The following is a 15427-nucleotide window of genomic DNA, read 5'->3' as shown; positions in this document are numbered from 1 at the left end:
GCTTTATTATCATCGTAAAAGACACAAATTTTTTGGCAAACATATGCTATATTCTATTCAAAGCTTAATACAATTTTATCTTTTTGTCCTTTGATATTATTGATGCTGTGCCCGGAAGCCTTGCTCCTGGAATTATTATTTATGTTATTTTATCTCTATCTCAAGGTTAAGTATTATATTTTTATCTAATTCATCTATTATTTCAGGATAAAATTAATTCACTTGTCTATAAACCACGTATAAATTCAATTGTACCATTTTACGGGTAAACACTCAACTCATATATATTTCATAAATGAATAAATATTCAAAAAATAAAATAAAATAACAAGAAGTATTTTAAAAAATTACGGTCAAAGAGTAAAATTTCAACCTGGCTCCAAATATTAATATAGTGATGCAAGGATTAAGGTGGGACAAATACATTAAGTAATAGGAGTACTATTTTATACCATTCAATCAACCTCTTTTTTTTCGAATTCGTTTTTACCCTTTATACTTCGGCATAGTTGATTGTTCGAGAAAATTATGTTTTACATTTTGTACTGTATATTTGTAACTTAATTTTAGTATTTGTAGCTTGCAGGATGTTAATTTTATTTACTTACGTTATGTTAAGCGTTATAAATCCAAAAAACGAATAATACACACACTTATTCTGTTAGTAATATATATCTATACATTATACTAATAATTAGTTGCTTTTTACTAATAACCCAAGTAATTACTACGAAGTAATTCTATTGATATTTCTAATAATTTTAAAGTAATGTAGTACAGTAATTCTTAATATTTTGACATTTCAATAGTAGGTACTACAATTAATTAACCTGATACACGTGATGAAGATAGACCCATACTTACCATTTTTCCGGCCGCATGCCAAACACTAGTGAACTAGATTCAAAAATCATTTGAAATTACAGTTTTAACCTTATCTAGTTTTGTCCAACACAACAAAAAGTCTGCATCTAAACATTACCACACATGCCAAGGCTACAGTACTGAAGCAAAAAGCTAATGTCACTTACAGTAGAACACTTATAACCATGAAACCAAAATAATCTACCATACCCTAAATAAAGAACATTACTTCTACTTTTAAAAAAATAACATTCTACGATAATCACAACACATCTCGATAAAAACACTAGTAAACTGCAGTTGCATTTAATTTCACATAAGAGATTTAAGTGATCTAGCTTTTATAGGCTTACGGGCTCTTTTGATCTTACCATTTTCTTCATCTTCATCATCCTCGTCTTCAACATAGTCAAATCCTTCTGTATCCATTTGGGAAGAAGAAGAAGATTGTGCCCCGTGACCGTCACTAGTTGCAGGATCAGTCCTCGCATGACTTCTTTTCTTGCCCCACAAAGGACCAAAACCCGAATAATAGTAGAATTCGGAGGAAGATGATTTCATAGGACGATGGGGGCGGCCGCGAGAACTGGGAGTCTCCGCCGCCGCAATCTGCTTAGCAGTAGTAGAAGTAGAATGAGCCGAGTCGTTGTATTGCTTCTTCACCTGAGCAATATGATGCTCGCATAAATTATGCCCTTTTTTTGTCTCTCTACTGCAGTGCCATCCCTTCCCATCATATTTGCAACACAATGTCGTTATATTATTATCTCCATCTTTCTCCAACCCTAGCTCCTCCATCTCCTGGTCGTGTTGCTCTTCCTCAAATTCGTTCTCAAACTTAACGAAATCATCAGCAGCAATATTATTGTTAAAGTAATAATCCCTTTTAGAACAATCCATCTCTTTCTTCGTTTCCCTTTCGTCGTCGTCCAGCTTCATCGACGTGATGCTGCGGAAAACACAATGGTTGCTCAACATTAATTACAAGCAATTGTATTTGAGGCAACATTCCACTTAATCGAACTACGATTTATACCCAACAGTTATACGGCCAAAATTTCAAATCCTAATTATCGTTTCTGAAATATAAAAAGAAATAAATGATTCTGCAGAAAGAAGAAGTAATCAAATTGATGTAATAGTCGAAAAGTTACCTCTGCTCTGAATCATAAGAGGTCCCATTTACAGCGTAGCTATCATATCCATCCAGCTGCAGCAAGGAAATAATATTTTATCGAAAGTTCTTAAAAGAATACAAGCTGTGCAGTGGATAATAGAGCAAACAGTGAAAACCCATGAACTAAATTGAACGAACAAGGCCAAATACACGACAAAATGATGGGATTGAGATTCATTCAGGAACCCTAATGGGCGCTCCCCGTAAAACCCTAAACCACAAAGCAGATACAAAGAGAGCTAAAACAAATGAAAGGACATTGAAGGAACGAAATGGGCCTGGTATTCTATAGATCTGGAAAAAGGAGAAGAAAAATAAGGAGAAAAAGAGAATTTTTAGACAGACCTGATAAGAAGAAGACGGCGGTGGTGGGCGAAGTAGAAACTGGTTTATTTCTGGGTTATCGTTTTCTTCATCTTGTTCTAAGGGGAATGTGATGACATCCCAAGGAGACTGATTCAGCTGGCAAACGTGAACAGGAACTTGTTGTTTGAGAAATGAAGAAGAAGAAGAATAGAGGAGCGGGGAAATTTTGGCATGCTTTCTTATTCTCATGCCTGAAAACTCTCTCTGTAAATTACACACACAAAAGTATTTTTCGTCTGTTGGGTGTGTGGGGGATGTAAAGTTTTGAGGGGTAGGCACGATGGGAGTAGATCTAAATGGGTCTTTCTTTTTCACTCTATTTATATACACTCGGGCCCAATCACTATCTAGTTAATACAATATGTTTTTTTTTTCCTTCCTTCTATTTTTCACATTAATCGGTGAGAGGAGCCGTGGAGCAATGTTAAAGTTGTCTTTGTATGATTTATATGTCACGAGTTCGAGTCGTGGAAACAGCCATTGATGTTTTGCATTAGGATAGACTTTCTATATCACACCATTAGGATACGCCCTTCCCTGTACCCTACATGAACGCGTGATGCCTTTTGCACCGGGCAGCCATTTTTATTTTTCGCATTGCTCTTGGCCTTCTTTTTCACAAGGTAAACAATATAAAAATACAAAATATTTTTGTTTTATTATATATTATATTTCGGGATTATTCACATTTTTATCATTAGCAAATAGTCTCGTATTAAATAATAACTTTGACGCAGTTGCAACATGAGGTATAACGAAAGGTAATTTTATATAATAAATAAAAATTACATGAGTAATTTTAAATATTTTTACTTAAGTGTATTGGTGCGTAGAATCCACCGGAGATTCACTAAACTCAAGGGTAAATACGAGATGATTTGCGTAATAAAGTCACCTAAGAATAACAAAAAATTAAAACTGAAATATTTTGTATAGTAAATGGTAAATTTGAATACTTTCCTTTTTGCAATAGTTGCAGTGCTTTTCATTTAGTTATCAAAAATTCTAACTGAAAAATATAGAGAACTGTCAGTAATTTTTATTTTATTTTAAATATTGGCTAGACTAGAAAAGTGGTCAATGAGGGTAAATATAACCAATAAATGTAGTTGTTTTTTTGTTGTTGAGTTTAAGGGGCCTTATGAAGTTCATGTAGTTTTACTTTTATTTATTTAATTAATTATTTATTTATTTTATGCTCACATATTTGGTAGGGAACGGATAGGTATGGGACAGAAAAGGGAAGTGATTGACATTTAACGTAAATTAAACTGAAGCTGGTATCGCTGGTAACTTTGTTGGATTAATGATTTGTTTTCTTAAATTCTATAAAAGTACTTGATATGTTCTAATCATTTGGAAATTTAATCAATTCTAGAATTAGTTAAAATTGGATCTTTTGGAACAATATGCAATAAATAAACTTCGATGTAACGAACTTGATACAAATTTCCGATTAAATTAAATTATATATAATAAATCCAAATCTCATATATTTCAGGCGTTGTTAATTAGTTGTCGTTTGCGGGAAGTGTACAACTTGCAAAACATTAAGCACTTGAAAAAAGAAACAAGTGACTATCTTTGAGAATTTTCTTTTTCCAACCCTCCTTTGGCAGTACATTTCAACTTCGCTAATCAGTGAATTATATTAGAGAAAATAACGGCAAATAAATCGAAGGAAGATAATGATACTGTGTACTTGTATAAGTAGCGAAATGCATTTACAAATTAAGTTAATTGTTCTTAAAATCAAAACATACCGTAGTCATTAAAAAGGACACCAAAATTGGTGAAATTCAAAAATAGCCAGATTTACAATTGGTCGTTCAAAAATAATCCAGTTTCAAAAGTAATCGAAATTTAGCCATTTTTCATGTAAAGATAAATTTGAGCGAAAATACTGTTCCAAACCTCAAAAATACGCCAGTACATTATGCTGGGGTTCCAGCATAAGTATACTTGAACTCCAGCATATTATACTGGAGTTCCAGGATAAGTATGCTGGAATTCCAGCATAATATGATGGAGTTTTAACATGAGTGCACTAGAACTCCAGCATAATATACTGGAGTTCCAGCAAGTATACTGGTCCAGCATAATATACTGGAGTTTGGAGCTCCGGTGCTCCAGTCTCCAGTATATTATACTGGAGCTAGCAAAGTATACCGGTCCAGCATAATATGCTGGAGTTCATACACAGGTGCACCAAACTCTGGTATATTATGCTGGACCGGTCTCTGTTGCAGCAAAATAGTGGTTACTTTTCATTGACTTGGTAAGCGCTGGCTATTTTTGAATGACCAGTCCAAAAACTCGCTATATCGTACTATTTTTACCACCAAAATGGTCGTTAATCAGATGCGTATCTAGGCTTTAGATTCTACGGGTTCAACTTTTAAGGTTTTTACCATTCAAGCCCTTGTGTTTACCTCGAAAATACGAGTAACAATTAAATTTGATTAGTGGTTTTAAAGATATGTGATTTAGTTCAATACCAATTAATAATCAAGAAATATGAAGTAGAAATGAAAGATAGAAGTGAATCAAACCAATGTTACTTAGCAGTAGTGACCTCGAGGTAGCTTAGGGCAGTAAGAACAATTAAGTAATAAAAATTAAGCAAGAACAATGGAGCTAAAGGACAATGCTGATGAACAGTAGGCAAAAAGGCAATCGTACAATCATATTTCGGGATTTGCGCCATGACTTTGGGGGCGTAGCAGGAATATAACTTATTCTAGTACAAATCCATAATGGTACTATTTTGAGGTCGAGCATACCCGAACTCGGTATGCATCATGCTTCACCTTCGAAATCGGGTCTGGTCCCTCGAGCTCGAACTTGGTCTTACCCGGACTTGGACTTCGGACGACCTCTCAAGTATCTAGATCAAAGGCACTCGATCTCGACCGTATACAGATAGTCCCTATGTTTCTTAGAGTAAAATGATAAGAAACGATTTGAACCCCAATTTTCTCGAACCTCTTATGATGAAGTAGTTTCCGTGATGCAAGCGTTTGTAATGACTGAAACGTCTCGTCGGTCCATTTCCCCAATACATTGAATGCACTCCAGTATTGGTCAGCCACTAATGCCGCCGAACCGTTATTGCCCATCTATAAATATAGGGCGATTCCTTTATGTAAAGAATTTTACTCTTTCTTTACATCTTTACCATCCTCATCTCTTTCTCTAATTACCCGTTTCCACCGCCTCTTCAAGCGCCAGAAAACACCAAGCTCTTGTAAGAAACACCACATCTTTGCGCAACCCGTATTCTTTAGATTACAACCATGGCTAAAAATTCCAAAACGATCCCTAAAAAGATAAGGCATCATCTTCTTCTACCTCCCGGCCGGTCAAACCGGTGGTGCCACAAACACTTGAGGAAATCACCCCCGGTCCTTGCATTATTAAGAAGGACTTTAGTATTGAGAATCCTCCCGACGTCCCAGGCCGTTGCGAGCACGCATCTTGATATATTAGCTTGATAACAAAGAGGCTTATCAAGGATGTAAAGAAGGACTATGGCTGGGGAGATAAGGTCGAGGTTCAAGTCCCGAGCCCCAATAAAAGCATTACTACCCACGTGGAGGGGTTTTTAAGTGTTTACACTTAACCCTTCACACTGGTCCCCTCGATCTGGTGGTGATCGACTTCTGTAAAATATACGAAGTCACCCTCGGTTAGATTCACCCCTCTTTTTGGCGTACCGTGATCATGTTGCGGTATTTTTTTGAGTAGGCCAAGGGGTTGAAATTCACCCTCAGCCACCTGATTCAATTGTATCGGCCCCAGTTATTTTGAGGGCTTATCAAGCTGCAACGTCGAACAAACGAAAGCCTTCTTTGCTAGTACTGATGAAACCAAAGATCTGGGTTAGATGAGCCTGTTTGTTAAAGTAAGAACCTTGGATGTCATTCCCGAGGATAAAATGTCATTCCTGGAGAGGTGGAACTTCAATCGTAAGTGGAGTTCGTTTTCCCAATATCTATTCATGTTCTGCTTTCATATTTCATAACGTCTTTATCCTTATTTTGGCAGCCAATTCCTGGGTGCCCCAAGTAGTTCCCGACCTCAAGGATTGGGTCCGAAAGTTAGCTGCCACCTCTTCCTATGATAAGCGCAAGTGGCATGAATTATCGAAGGGCCAGTGGTAGGCCAAGAACCACAGTGAGTGCTTTTCACAAGTTTTAAACACTATTCGTATATTATTGGCGTCAACTTACTAACGTTTACTTGCACAGGCATTGGTGATGCAACCGAGATGAAGCCGGCTCTGCCCGGGGAAAAGAAAAAGCCTTCAATCCCGAAGGCTGAGAAGGACAATAAAAGAAAAAGGGTTTCGAAGCATGAAAACCCTCAAGACAAGAAAACCCCTGCTCGAAGGCTACGGAAAAGATTTGCTCAAACAGGCGAAGATTCGGCCCATGATTCCCCGGATGATGAAGAAAATGATGGTGAAGAGTCAGCTTTGGTGACTCGAACCAGGAAACCAGTCGAGGCCGACAAGCCTTCTGAACTGGAAACCTCATCCCGTGGTGAGGGAACCCAAAGGAAAGATGGGGGCAAATCCCCCGTGTCCCCGGTGGTTGAGATTGTCCCTCCATCTTCAACAACTATACCGGAGGGGGTAAATGCTGAGAGCCCCGAAGCTAATGAGAACGCCTTGAGTAAAGAGCTCGGGATCGCGATAACAAGTCACTCCCTTTATTTGCCAACTTATTCTGTGGGAATCGAAAAAGCCAACGCTCTACGTATGCCCGATCTGAGCAAGGTCATGGAGGCCGGTTCCTTTCGGGGTTGCTACGCTGGGATTGAGGATGCCAATGACCTTAATGATGCATCCACCATCTTTTAAAAGGATCAACATCTCCTCTCTAAGGTAAGTATTTACTTCCATTATTGTAATTTTCTCTTTCTTTTTCTGTTGACTAATATGTCTATATTTCACATATAGGCCATCGTAAAGTTTAGAGCTGAGCTAAGCCAATGTGAGACCGAGCTCAAGAAAGTTTCAGGAAAAGAGAAAGCCCTAAGGCTCCTCTGCAGCCAAAGGGAAGAGGAGCTTAAGAATCTCCGGACCGTATTGGCCAAAGCTCAAAAAAGCGAGTCTGAGCTAGATGAGCAGGTAACTGTGATTTTAACAGAGTTCGGCCTTATTGGCCCTACTTCGAAGACTATCACTTTGATATCTCAGCTACAGCAAAAGCTAGAGATGATTGGGCAGCTCCGGGGCAAAGTTGATCAAGTTAGAGCTGATTGTCATCAGTGGAAGAAGAACATGGATCAGCTTGCTGCCGATAAGGAAGCTACTACAGCACAACTGGCCTCGACTGAAACTCAGCTCTGAGGTATTGAAGCGAAGGGTCTAGCTCAGGCCAGAAAAATCGAGGAGTTAGAGGTTGAGCTAGCTAAAGCCCGGGCCGAAGCTGCACAGGCTAAGGCTGAAGCTGAGAAGATGAAGGTTGCGACTAATAAATCCATTGCCATATACTTGAGGGAAGCCACAGCCTTTGAAGCTAAGTTGAGGGAGGCCTCCGACCGGGGAAAATGGAGTAATGAATTGGCTAAGTGCCAAGCCCGTAAGGAGACTCTCGAAGAAATCCATGCGCGAGGGTTCAACCTTGCCGAGGAGATAGCCGATGCAAATGTGCGGGAAACCGATGCTAGGTTTCTTGTCTCCTCCAATGATGAGGATGTGGCGAATGGCTCCGAGGATGAGGAAGGTGAAGAAGATGTTCCCGAAGGAGAGGAGACTCCCGAAGATAGAGCCGCTGAAAATGCAGTTTCTGAAGATGACGCTCTCAGGGGTGTAACCCCGAAAATAGATTATTTTTGTGCAAGAGTCCCTTGTGGGCGTTGTAAATATGTTTTGTAAATTTCCCTTATGAATATAAAGTATCTTTTTGCTCTATCCTCGACTTGTGTTGAATTTTATTTTGTCTCCGTTTGTGGAAAATTTTGATGGTTCAAATGCTCAGCTCGAGTATCTTTTTGTTCTCAGAATATAATAAACCCTTAGGTTTTCATTACTCAATATAATAACCCTTAAGGTTTCAGATAATCCTCGATCTAAACTTAAGTCAATTTGATGCGAGCTCGGAACAATGAGACTCTTGGGTTCGAGTGAGTGAGAACGGAGTCTCGGACTCTTATATGCTTTTGGCCCTTGAGCTCTTTTAAGCTGGCCCTTAGGCTTTTATATATCGGCCCTTAGGCTCTTTAAAGTTGGCCCTTAGGCTTTTTAAGTTGGGCCGTCTCAACCTTTAAAATGGCTATATAATTTTTCCCTCATTTTGGCTAAAAGAATTAGAGAAAAATTTGTTATGCCTCAGCATATGTTTTTGTACCCGTTGGATTTTTCGAAGGTTCGACGTGTCGGAACCTTATTAGTAATTTGTTTGTGTAAACATAATCGAATATCTCTCGATGTTATCGAAGCCTTTGGATTATTTGAGGGCTGAATTTATTGAAGCCCTTTTCTTTTGCCTAGGGTAGCCTGATTTAACCAATTTTTTTAATGTTTTAAGGCCTTTGATTTATAGCGGAAGTCAGACGTCTCTGAACCGCATTATTTTGGCCGTAGCCTTTAGTATGGTCGTAGCCTTTCTGAACTTTTTTGAAAAAGTTAGTCCACGAGTATATTGGCCTTGGCCTTTGTTTTGAGGGGGTGCCTCCTTGAGGTCTTACGAGTCCGAATTTCTGATGACTCGGATGTATTGACTGTCGATGACAGTCCCCAAGTATTTTGGGGCGCATTTGGGTTTTGGCTCTTTAGCTGGTTCCTGTAGGATTGTAAATGTAGAGCTCATATGATAGTAAACCTCTTTGAGGCACAAAGTGTTTTTTATAACCAGAATGCTTCTTCAAATAATCGATACACACGTACATGTTTTGTCGTCGGGGCTCGACTATTCTATATGGACACGGTTCATTTGACCATTTGGCCCATTACAAAGTTCTCCTATCGAGGCCCTCTTAGGCGTAAAGTATTTTCCTTGAAAATATAACCTCCGAGGGTGATGCCCCCTAGTATTCGAGGTTGATTGAAAAGAAGCCTTGGATACTGTTGAGTTCTCCTTAGGCAGCATAAAAATTTTGCCTCATTATAAACCTTGCCGGTAAAATCCATTTGGGACAAAATCCGATCTAAGAGAAAAAGAATACAACGCATGCTTTAAAACCTAAGGCCTTCGTATAAAAAACGATGCCTTCGATCCAAAATCTGTAATGAGTTAGTTTTAAACTCAAATGGACAAAAGGATAAAATCATACCTTAGCAGTAGTATCGTTTGAGCAATGATATGTTCCAATTGTTTGGCAGTTGTTGACCTTCCATTGTGCTAAGTTTGTAAGATCCTTTACCGACAACTCTGAGGACTCGGTACGGTCCTTCCCAATTCGGGATTAGTTTTCCTTTATTTGGTCTCGAGTATTGAGGGTGACTTTCCATAGTACTAAGTCCTCGATTCCAAAATGTCGAAGGTTGGCTCTTCTATTGTAGTATCTTTCGATCCTTTGCTTCTGCGCGGACATCTGAACAAGTGCCGCTTCTCGCCTTTCATCTAACAATTAGAGGCTAGCATTCATGGCCTCGTGGTTTGACTCCTCCAACACCTGTCGAAATCTGGCATTGGGTTCCCCGACCTCGACGGAGATAAGGGCCTCAGAACCATATACTAGAGAAAATGGGGTGGGCCTCGTGCTAGACTTCGATGTTGTCCGATATTCCCAAAGGAACTCGGGTAAAACTTCTCTCCATTTTCCTTTTTCATCATCCAACCTTTTCTTCAAGTTATGAATGATAGTTTTATTTGTTGAATCGGCTTGTCTGTCTCCGGTTGGGTGGTATGGTGTCGATAAAATCCTCTTTGTTTTATGCTCTTCGAGGAACTACGTTACCTTGCTACCGATGAATTGCTTTCCGTTGTCGCACACAATCTCGGCGGGTATCCTGAATCGACACACGATGTGGTCCCAGATAAAGTCAATGACTTCTTTTTCTCGGACCTTCTTGAAGGCCTGTGCTTCCACCCACTTTAAAAAATAATCCGTCATAAACAAAATGAATTTAGCTTTACCTGGGGCCGTTGGTAGAGGGTCGACTATATCCATTCCCCATATCATGAAAGGCCATGAGGATAAGACTGAATGGAGTTGTTCTCCGGGCTGATGGATCATCGGTGCAAATCATTAACACTTATCACATTTTTTGACAAATTCCTTAGTATCTTTTTCCATGTTGTCCCAGTAGTATCCTGCTCTGATAATTTTGCGGACCAAAGATTCGGCTCCAAAATGGTTCCCACAAGTGCCTTCGTGGATTTCTCGTAGAACATAATCGGTGTCCCTAGCCCCAAGCACACCACCAATAGTCCATCGAATGTTCTTCGGTACAATGTTCCATTTTTGTCTAATGCAAACCTAGCAGCCTTGGCTCGCAGGGACCTCGATTCTTTGTGGTCTGATGAAAGTTTTCCATTCTTCAAATAGTTGATTTACTTATTTCTCCAGTCCTACGTTAAACTTGTTGAATTTATCTTGGTATGACCCTCTTCAACCATAGACTTTGATAGTTGAACGACAGTCCCCAGGATGATGTTGTCTTCTTCGACCGAATATCCCAGATTAGCAAGTGCATCAGCCTCGCTATTTTGTTCCCGGGGTACGTGATCCAGAGTCCACTCTATGAAGCGGTGCAAAGTTACCTGTAGCTTATCTAGGTAACGTTGCATTCTATCCTCTCAAACCTCGAAATTCTTGTTTACCTAATTTACCACCAATAGAGAAAGTGGCTTCGATGACTTCTACTCCCAAGCTTTTGGCTAGCTTGAGACCTGCAATCATGGCCTCATACTCGGCCTCGTTGTTAGTTAATCTAGGAGTTTTGATAGATTTCCTAATGGTATCACCCGTGGGCGGCTTTAAAACAATGCCGAGATCGAACCCATTCACAATCGAGGCGCTGTTTGTGAAAAGGGTCCATACCCCCGCCATTGTACCCGAGCTTAGTAGGAGTTCTTTCTCCATTTCGGGCACGAGGGTTGGTGTAAAATAGGCCACAAAGTCAGCTAGGATTTGAGATGTGATGGCCATTCGGGGTTGATATTCGATATTGTACTCGCTAAGTTCGACGGCCTATTTGCCCAATTGGCCCTATAGCTCGGGCTTATGCAAAACATTTCGAAGGGGGTATGTGGTTAGTGCACATATATGGTGGCATTGAAAATATGGTTTTAACTTTTGAGATGCGCTTATCAACGCAAGTGATAATTTTTCTATGTGAGGGTACCTAGTTTCAGCATCTCTTAGAGTTCGACTTATGTAATAAACAAGAAATTGCGTATCTTGCTCTTCTAGAACTAGTACCCCACTTACCGCTATCTCAGACACTGCCAAGTATAGATAAAGGTTTTCATCTACCTTTGGGGTATGAAGCAAAGGTGGGCTTGACAGATATCGCTTCAATTCTTCTAAGGCTTGTTGACATTCCGGGGTCCATACGAAATCTTTTTTTTCTTTTTGAGCAAGGATAAGAACCAGTGACTCTGATCTGATGACCTTGAGATGAATCGACCCAGAGCGGCTATTCGACATGTTAACCTTTGCACGACTTTCACACTATCCACGACAGTGATGTCCTCGATGGCCTTGATCTTATCGGGGTTAATTTCAATGCCCCTATTCGATACCATAAAGCCGAGGAAACTCTGAAGGCACATTTTTCCGGTTGAGCTTCATGTTGTATTTTCTCAAAATTTTGAATGTTTCCTGCAAATGATTCAAATGGTTCTCTACGCGCATGAACTTAACTAACATATCATTAATGTAAACTTCCATTGTTTTACCTATTTTTCCTTCAAACATTTTGTTAACTAGGCATTGGTATGTAGCTCCTGCATTTTTTAGCCCGAAGGGAGTCCCAAATTTTGTAATAAACGAAGTATTTTCCTGGTCCCCCGGGTTCATCTGAATCTGATTATACCCAGAGTAGGCTCAAGAAAAGTTAGGATCTCGTGGCCGGCCGTGGAATCGTTCATACGATCAATGTTGGGTAGTGTGAAAGAATCTTTCGGATATGCCTTGTTCAAGTCCTTATAATCTATGAACATTCTAAGTTTGTTTCCTTTTTTAGGGACTACAACTATGTTGGCTAGCCACTTGGGATACTTTACCTCCTGAATAGATCCTATTTTAAGGAGTTTGGTTACCTCGTCCTTTATGAAAGCGTGTTTTACCTCGGACTGAGGCCTCATTTTTTGCTTCATCGGTTTGAACCTGGGATCGGTGCTTAGCCGATGCGTGGTTATCTATGGTGGAGTCCCTGTCGTATCTAAATAGGACCAAGAAAAGAAATCCATATTATCAATAAGAAACTAAATGAGTTTTTTCCTGAGTTCGGGAGTCAATCCCGTCCCCAGGTATACCTTTTTCTCGGGCATGTAATTGATCAAAATGACCTCCTCCAGCTCCTCGATAGTTGATTTGGTAGCATCGGACTCTTTGAGAATGACGAAGGTTCGGGGAGTAAGGAAATTCTCATCTTCGTCTTCGATTACCTATTGTTCCGATTCCATCGGGGCTGGAGGCAGTAACTGCTATTTGGCCGCCTGTGTACCCCCGACGCTTGATTTCTCCAAGGTCGAAGACTTTGGTATCGACACCACCTCCTCGATCGCAAATATCTCCTTTGCAACATGTTGCTCTCCGTAGACTATTTTCACTCCTTCCTCTATCGGGAGCTTCATCATCTGGTGAAGAGTTGAAGGCACTGCCCTCATATTGTGTATCCATGGTCTCCCGAGGAACGCGTTATACCTCATATCACTTTCGATGACATGGAACTTCGTATCTTGTATGGTCCCAGCTATGTTTACTGGAAGGATAATTTCTCCCTTTGTTGTTTCGCTTGCCATGTTGAAGCCATTCAAGACCCCGGATGCAGGTACAATTTGATCTAATAGGCCAAGTTGTTCCACGAACCTCGATCTGATTATGTTTGCCGAGCTTCCTAGATCCCCTAAAACATGTTTAACTTGAATTTTATTCAAAAGGATAAAAATTATCAAGGTGTCGTTGTGAGGCTGAGATATGCCTTCTGCTTCCTTATTACAGAATGATAAGATGTCCTAGGGCACATAGCTCCGAGTTCGTTTTTCTCTAGTGATTGATACTTTGGTGCGCTTGAACACAGGTCGTTGAGGGACATCAACTCCGCCAATGATCATGTGGATTACATTTTGTGGTTCTTCTTATTCGTTTTTCCATGCATCTATCTCCCTGAAGTGATTCTTATCCCGATCACTTAGGAATTCTCGAAGGTGGCCCTCATTGAATAACCGAGCCACTTATTCCCTTAGCTGCTTGCAATCCTCTGTTCTATGACCATGTGTGCCATGATACTTGCACATCAAGTTCGGGTTCTTTTGAGAAATATCAGTCTGTATTGGCCTGAGACACTTGGTATCTTTGATTCTCCCAATAACTGAGACGGTCCCTGATGCATCTATGCTGAAGTTGTACTCTGATAATTGAGGGGCCTCGGCGGGGTCAGTGTGCTTATTGAACCCTCTCTTACTCATGAGTCCCCGAGAACTTTAACCTCGATCATTTCTCCGATCGCTTCGAGAAGTGTTGCGGCTCAGCCCGCTGTTCCTTCGATCGGCATATGACTGATACCGTTCTTTATTGAATCTTGGTTCCCGGTTTGTATCCCTCGGGGGCTGGGCTACAAATCTAATAGGATGAACTGAACCCAAGGGGGCTCCCAACTGGTCATCCTCGACCCTTATATTCGACTGATAACGATTGTGCACATCCGACCATGTCACAGCTAGGTATTCAATCAAGTTTTGCTTCAACTGCCGAGACGCGATCGAGCTCTTTTCATTCAGACCCTGCATAAAGGCCTGTACTGTCCAATCATTGGAGATCGGTGGTAACTCCATTCTTTCCATCTGAAACCGGGACACGAACTCCCTTAACATCTCGTCGTTCCTCTGCTTTATCTTGAAAACGTCCGATTTTCTCGTGGCCACCTTTATGGCCCCGGTGTGTGCTTTCACAAAGGTATTTACTAGTATAACAAATGAATCGATGGAGTTAGGATCCAAGCTATGATACCAAATCATGGCTCCCTTTGATAATGTTTCTCCAAACGTTTTCAACAAAACTGACTCGATTTCATCGTCATTCAAATCATTTCCTTTGATTACGCAAGTGTATGAATTAATATGCTCGTTAGGGTCGGTTGTCCCATTATATTTGGGTATATCAGGCATGCAAAACTTCTTGGGGATGGGCATTAGAGTCGCGCTTGGGGGGAATTGTTTTTGTATGAACTTTTTGGCGTCTAAACCTTTCAAAACTGGAGGTGCCCCTGGTATCTGGTCTACCCGGGAGTTATAAGTTCCACCTTCTTATCATTTTCTTCAATTTTCTTTTCTCCGAACTCAATCCTCTTAGCTAGTTTCTCGAGCATTTTTATAATCGTGGGGTCAATCCCCAAGCCGCTTTCATCGGGTCTCTCTAGTGCTGGTTCAGTATGCCAAGTGTTTACTGGTTCGGCTGTGTTTGGGGTTCTATTCTGACTCTAGAGTTGAGCGATGACAATTTGTTGAGCTCTCAGCATCTCGAATATCACTTGGAGGTTGACTTCCCCTTCTTCCATTCCTTGTGTTCCTTGGCCACAAGGCCGGGCTTCCCTGCGTATATCTGCTTCGGGTTTCGCGTCTAGATCTGCATTCAAAGAAATGTATGAACTAACATCAACAGGTTCCATATCTGGCATTTCCCCTAGGTTTATCGGCGGTACAACGACTCCTGCGTTGCTGTTTTCTCCAAGACCTTCGTTGTCGTGAATGGGTGCGTTTTGTGAGCGAGACATGTTTCAGCCTGAAAATCAACAAATCTTGACAAGAAAAAGTATAAAAACAACGTGTGTACGAGAATCAGTAAATAAATAATCACTATTATCTTTAGCCCTACAGTGGCCGCCAAACTGTTTACCTCGAT

At 40.4% G+C, this 15427-nt stretch overlaps 1 protein-coding gene across 1 annotated transcript; it reads right to left on the bottom strand.

Moving 5' to 3' along the window:
• Positions 1-964: 964 nt before the first annotated feature.
• LOC104210322 (uncharacterized) lies at positions 965-2678 on the bottom strand. The gene is made up of 3 exons (XM_009759194.2): positions 2387-2678; positions 2019-2074; positions 965-1813 (listed from the first exon to the last, which is right to left on the bottom strand). The coding sequence occupies exons 1-3, from the start codon at positions 2594-2596 to the stop codon at positions 1177-1179; spliced, it is 903 nt and encodes a 300-aa protein (XP_009757496.1). The 5' UTR covers positions 2597-2678; the 3' UTR covers positions 965-1176.
• Positions 2679-15427: the final 12749 nt, after the last annotated feature.

Source organism: Nicotiana sylvestris, chromosome 2 (genome assembly GCF_000393655.2).
Source record: "Nicotiana sylvestris chromosome 2, ASM39365v2, whole genome shotgun sequence".
Classification (NCBI taxonomy): Eukaryota; Viridiplantae; Streptophyta; class Magnoliopsida; order Solanales; family Solanaceae; genus Nicotiana; species Nicotiana sylvestris.
Note: the sequence above shows the minus strand (reverse complement) of the source record. Positions and strands in the feature narration are given on the sequence as shown.

Coding starts and splice junctions, on each gene's coding strand:
- LOC104210322 (XM_009759194.2), bottom strand. CDS start 2,596: ATGAGAATAAGAAAGCATGCCAAAATTTCCCCGCTCCTCTATTCTTCT. Junction 2,075..2,386: donor CGCCGTCTTCTTCTTATCAG/GTCTGTCTAAAA, acceptor TCCTTGCTGCAG/CTGGATGGATATGATAGCTA. Junction 1,814..2,018: donor TCTTATGATTCAGAGCAGAG/GTAACTTTTCGA, acceptor TGTTTTCCGCAG/CATCACGTCGATGAAGCTGG.